Consider the following 4975-nt stretch of genomic DNA (forward strand, 5'->3'; position numbering starts at 1 on the left):
AATTTTTAATTTTAATAGTAATTATTATCGTAATAAGAATATTTAACAAATTAATATGTATGTTGAATAATAAATTATAAGATAGAAAAATAGAATATTCCTTTTAGTGTATAAAATGGTGTGTATTGGTTGGAGTTGGAAAAACTTTTAGTACTCAAATGACATCAAATTGGTGTTAAAAATGTACCAAAATAGATTTTATAGTTGGGATGGTCTTAGTGGTCCCTTGCGGTAACCATCTGAGTTCCCTCCCCGTGTCTATTGGGATGGTTTAATTTGAACAAAGCACGTAATTTATTTCGGACGAAGCTTCATTTAACGATGGCAGTTTCGTGCCGTCGGTATTTTGGTTGGATAGCCCCGCGGCCCGGCCATTCTTCTAAAAGGGAAAAGAAATCCAACAGGCATGCACACCATCTGAACCTGTAGTATCGGTGTGGAAATTCTCCAGAATACATTTGAAGTAGATAACTACAATTCGCCAATTGGTAAACAACTACTCTAATGTCACGGTGTTACATTCTTACCTTCCCCATTGATGTTGTTTCTATAAAATGCAGGGTAAAAAGAAGCCCATGGTGGCATTGCAATATTATCAAACAAACCGTGCATGGCACCCATTCCACAGCCACTCCTCTCTTCTGCAGCATCATTAGGATTCTCGACTGCCATCATAGCATCTGCCATTCCGCTCGTCGAGCCATCAGCTTCAACATCATCTCTATTCTCGCCCACCGGCCACACAACCCCGATAAACTTGAGATGATTTTTTTTAATGTAATTGTAACAAGTTGCATTGGTGCAAGATATATAAATGTTCCCAAAACTATTTTACAAGGCTTATATATATAGTAGCATTGTTGGCGAGAGATTTATATATATATATATATAACTTATGCACATTCATATCTCTATATTGTAATTTTTCATCTATGCTGTTCAACAGTTGTTTGTAAAAAATCATATCATATGACATTCAAATATAACCCAATCAAATTTATCAGAATAGAAAGTATAAGATTTTAACTGTAATACACTAAGAACTAGTTAGACTGTGGGCCTGCTCACATTTACAATAAACAAGACTACTTTGTTCCATGAAGATTAATACAAAGAGAACACGATGAAGTTAATGGCGAAATGGCCTAGAATTTGGTCCCTGGATAGAAGAATTCAACGGCATTTTCCTTCAGTTTGAATTGGAAATTGTAAACTTTGCTACTTGACCATCCAAGTTCACCCAAGGCCCTCTTGTTTATGATAGTCAACTGTTATGTTGTACAGTTGGTAAGATACCAGAATTAAAGAGGCAGGAACCAACCTTAAACAAGAAAAAGCACAGCATCATTGACAAAAGCAAGTGTTGGGCCAGGATTGTGTATCGCCTTTTGTTTGCTATACACACTTACATTTACCAATCAAATAAAAAGATCATCTATGTTTGTACCATAAATTGTAAAAGGTTATCACCTGAAGCAAGGGTCCATGATTACTTAAGTGAATGGTAGGTAATGTCTTCTAAACAAGATTTTCTCAGATCAAGTGAAAGAAAGGGGTGCTAGACTGTCGCAGGTACCGAATCATATACAAAATAAACTGAAATGGGTGGAAATGCATATGATCAATTTTCCATCACAGTTTTAGGCTTCGCACTAGTGGACTTTGTATTCGTTATAAAACAGACAAATAAAAGCAATAATTTTATGCCAAATACTCTTGTTTTTGTGTTTTTGGTAACTTACAACTATAGCCCAAGTGACAAACAAAATCTATTTTAGAGATTTTTTTTATTTGGATAATTTTCAATATATTTTATAGTTCACGGGCAACATTCAAAATCATATTTTCCTACCATACAACAGCCCTCTATCTGATCCATCTCTCTATTCTACCTATCTCATGTCGAAAAAGCCTAAACAAAAAATGTCTCAAATTCTGTGTAAAAATATTGTTATCCTATCAATCGTAGAAAATACTTAACTTCTAGCATAAATAAAGTTATTAGTTTTTCAGGCATGGCTTCTATGCACTATAAAAATGGTGATGTAGCAAAATATTGATGGCTCATCAGACTATTTTCCATATTTCCTCATTACATGTCAGAGAAATGGTGTTAGTGAAATAATAAATTGGCTCCAATGAGTTGTCAGATAATCACATGTCCTAAACATTATGGCCTGATTGATCATTCTCAGTACTATGAGTGAAATTGGTGTCTTTCTACTAAAACCATAATGTACCTAATTAAAAAAAGTGTGCAAGATTAATGCCAATCAAAAGAACAAAAAGGTAATAAAAATCCTAAAAAATTATTGGCTAAACATATATACTGTGCTATAAAGACTACAATACCTGACCATGGACATCAACAGCTATACCAGTAGATAGAGTTTCTGCTTTTATCACAACATCCGATAAGTAGTCCAGATGCGAGAGCAGACACTGGTCTTCTTCACTTGAATAAATATCTCCATGATTCAGAATCAACAGAGAACAATCCTGATTATTGAAGCACAACTCAGTGACATGGTAAAAATAAACAAAATTATTTCGGTGCCATTTGTTTACCAGTTCAGAGGTAAGGGTTGCGCAATACTGAAGAAAGTCAAAGGTATGACTGCTAGAGCCCTGAGCAGCTATTTCCAAAAGAGAGATATCATCAATTATGATACGAATCCATCCTCCATTGTTATGCATCAAGTTATTAGCTTCTATAAACCTCAAAATCCTATTATACAAATTCATGAATCCATCTTCGATAGCATTTTGATCTGTTCCACCTGCCACTGATGCAAAACATTATGAAATGAAATCAGAACACATTACACGATGAAGATTTTGCTCATGAACTAAAGACAGTAATCAAGGGAGTCGAGTGGATGGAAAAGCAAAAGGTTAAATGCTTAAGGTTCTTGACACCACTCACCCAGAAACTCTAAATCAAGCAAGTCGATAAAATGAAGTTTATTCTTGTTCCTTTGCAATGATAGATTGCATCCCTGAATAAAAATAGGAATCTCACGGTCTTGCCAAACAAGTAATGAATTGCTACAAAGTGTACAAACACAAGAAAACAAACATAGGAATACAGAACAAGGGATCCTTATGAAAAGAAAATACTTAATGAGAAAAGTACAATGGTACTGAGAAATTTAATTATTTAATAGCATGAAAGAATAGGGAATGGAACAGACAATGCCAACTTTAAATTGCCAGATTATTCAGATTAATTTGCTGTTGTTTATTAGAAAGTATATCAAACAGAGAAATCGAAAAGCGTATTACATATAAAGAGTAGCATCCAAATAAACTAAAAAATAAAATAACTGGACTTAAATGTCAAAGAAAAACACACTAAGTTTGCAGAAGTATTAAGGAAATTCAAGTTTTCCCATAAGAATCCACCTCATCAGTTAGTTCTTTCTGTATGATATTATTCCAATCAAAAAACTAGTGCTTGGATTCAAGCAAATTTATTAAAAACAAGGTGCATGAAGCTTATATCCCTGTGAATCTTCTGATCTTATATTTTTCCAGTGCATTTAAATATTCACAATTGACATATGAAAAGTGCACATCCTAGCATAAGCAAGGCATGTGACATATCCCAAAAGATGAAGAAGAAAAAGGGAGGCAGCATGAAAATACAAAATCATGGCTTGAACTTTTGATTAGTATTTATAACAAGCAGTGTTTAAAACTACAATTGATTTTGATATGCAAAGTTCAAATGAAATCTCTCCAATTGATTTTGATATATACCATATAGAGATAAAGCAGCAAGAATATACAGATCAGCCAACATATAGTTTCGGTAACAAATTGAAGCTATAACAGAAATCAAAAGATAACCCACGAATTCACGTATTGAAGATGCTGGATAGCAGACGTGATCAACTTAACAGGCAAAAATGGGAGGTCAGGCATACCATCTTCCGCAGGACACGGTCATAGTGGGAGAACGGCTGCGCGAGGCCGAGGAACACAACGGCCCCGGCAGCTTCAGCGGAGAGGGAGCGCTTCAAGAGGTGGTGCAGGAGGAAAGCACCGCTGGCCTCGACGCAGTCCTGGACAAGGGCAATGCGCCACGGTACAGAACCGGTGCAACCGATCCCAAGAGCCTCGTCGAGGAGATTGGTAGTAGGAGAAGAGAAAGAAGGGTTCATCTTGTTCACTTCCCTGTTCAGCGATCCAAAGGGCTGCCCGATCAAGGCTCAAGCTGGCAGGAAAAGCGAGCGAGGCGGCGCCGCTGTTCTCCGGGAAGAGCAGGAGCGGCGATATTCGCTGGGGACCGATTGGGGCAGGCCGCTGAAGTCGAGGGTTTCGTTGCTTAGGCAGTGAAAAAGCCGGTCCGGTCGGGTCCGGTCCGATATTTTTAAAAATCACCGATTCCGTATCATATAACTATTTGGTTAAAAGATTAGGCATCCAGATTGTTGCGGTTCAAACCTTAAGATGTTAGACTTTTGTATGGATCACCACTAGACTTCTGTACTGGTCATCATGCATGTTTCTCGATTTATCCTGATGATTGATGAAAAAATTTCATGAGACCGAATTAGTCATTACATAGATAATCAATAAGATTAACTGAGATTATTATTTTTTTTCTCATTGTTTGAAATTGGGTAAAAAATAAAATAATAATAATTTTTCAAAAATCATCAAAGAATCCTAATTTGAATCCAAATAATAAAACATTTTATAATATATTTTTATAAATAGTAAAACTTCTATAGTATGACTTGATAATCACGGATTCCAATTGAACTGTTTTTTGAGATTCCACATTGACGGAAATTGAACTGTCCTTTATACTTTTCTAATCATTTCAAAGGTATGTAAAATTCACTTTAAACAATATTACAACAATAGACCATTGAACGAATGCAACCAATACGAAAGCCGTATGCGATAAGATTTCATCGCAGTACTTTAAAACCATGGTCCGAGGACTTTGGCCACAGTTGGCTCG

At 35.9% G+C, this 4975-nt stretch overlaps 1 protein-coding gene across 2 annotated transcripts; it reads right to left on the reverse strand.

Annotated features, from left to right (window-relative positions):
• Nucleotides 1-970: 970 nt before the first annotated feature.
• Nucleotides 971-4337, reverse strand: LOC122052165 (elongator complex protein 6-like). 2 transcript variants are annotated; one of them, XM_042613566.1, is made up of 5 exons: nt 3930-4337; nt 2927-2999; nt 2569-2786; nt 2353-2499; nt 971-1268 (listed from the first exon to the last, which is right to left on the reverse strand). In XM_042613566.1, the coding sequence occupies exons 1-5, from the start codon at nt 4164-4166 to the stop codon at nt 1146-1148; spliced, it is 798 nt and encodes a 265-aa protein (XP_042469500.1). In that variant the 5' UTR covers nt 4167-4337; the 3' UTR covers nt 971-1145. The 2 variants fall into 2 exon arrangements, with proteins under 2 accessions (XP_042469500.1, XP_042469501.1); XM_042613567.1 differs by having other exon boundaries at nt 1189-1321.
• Between the last annotated feature and the right edge of the window lie 638 nt (nt 4338-4975).

The sequence above is a fragment of the Zingiber officinale genome, chromosome 3A (genome assembly GCF_018446385.1).
Source record: "Zingiber officinale cultivar Zhangliang chromosome 3A, Zo_v1.1, whole genome shotgun sequence".
NCBI lineage: Eukaryota > Viridiplantae > Streptophyta > Magnoliopsida > Zingiberales > Zingiberaceae > Zingiber > Zingiber officinale.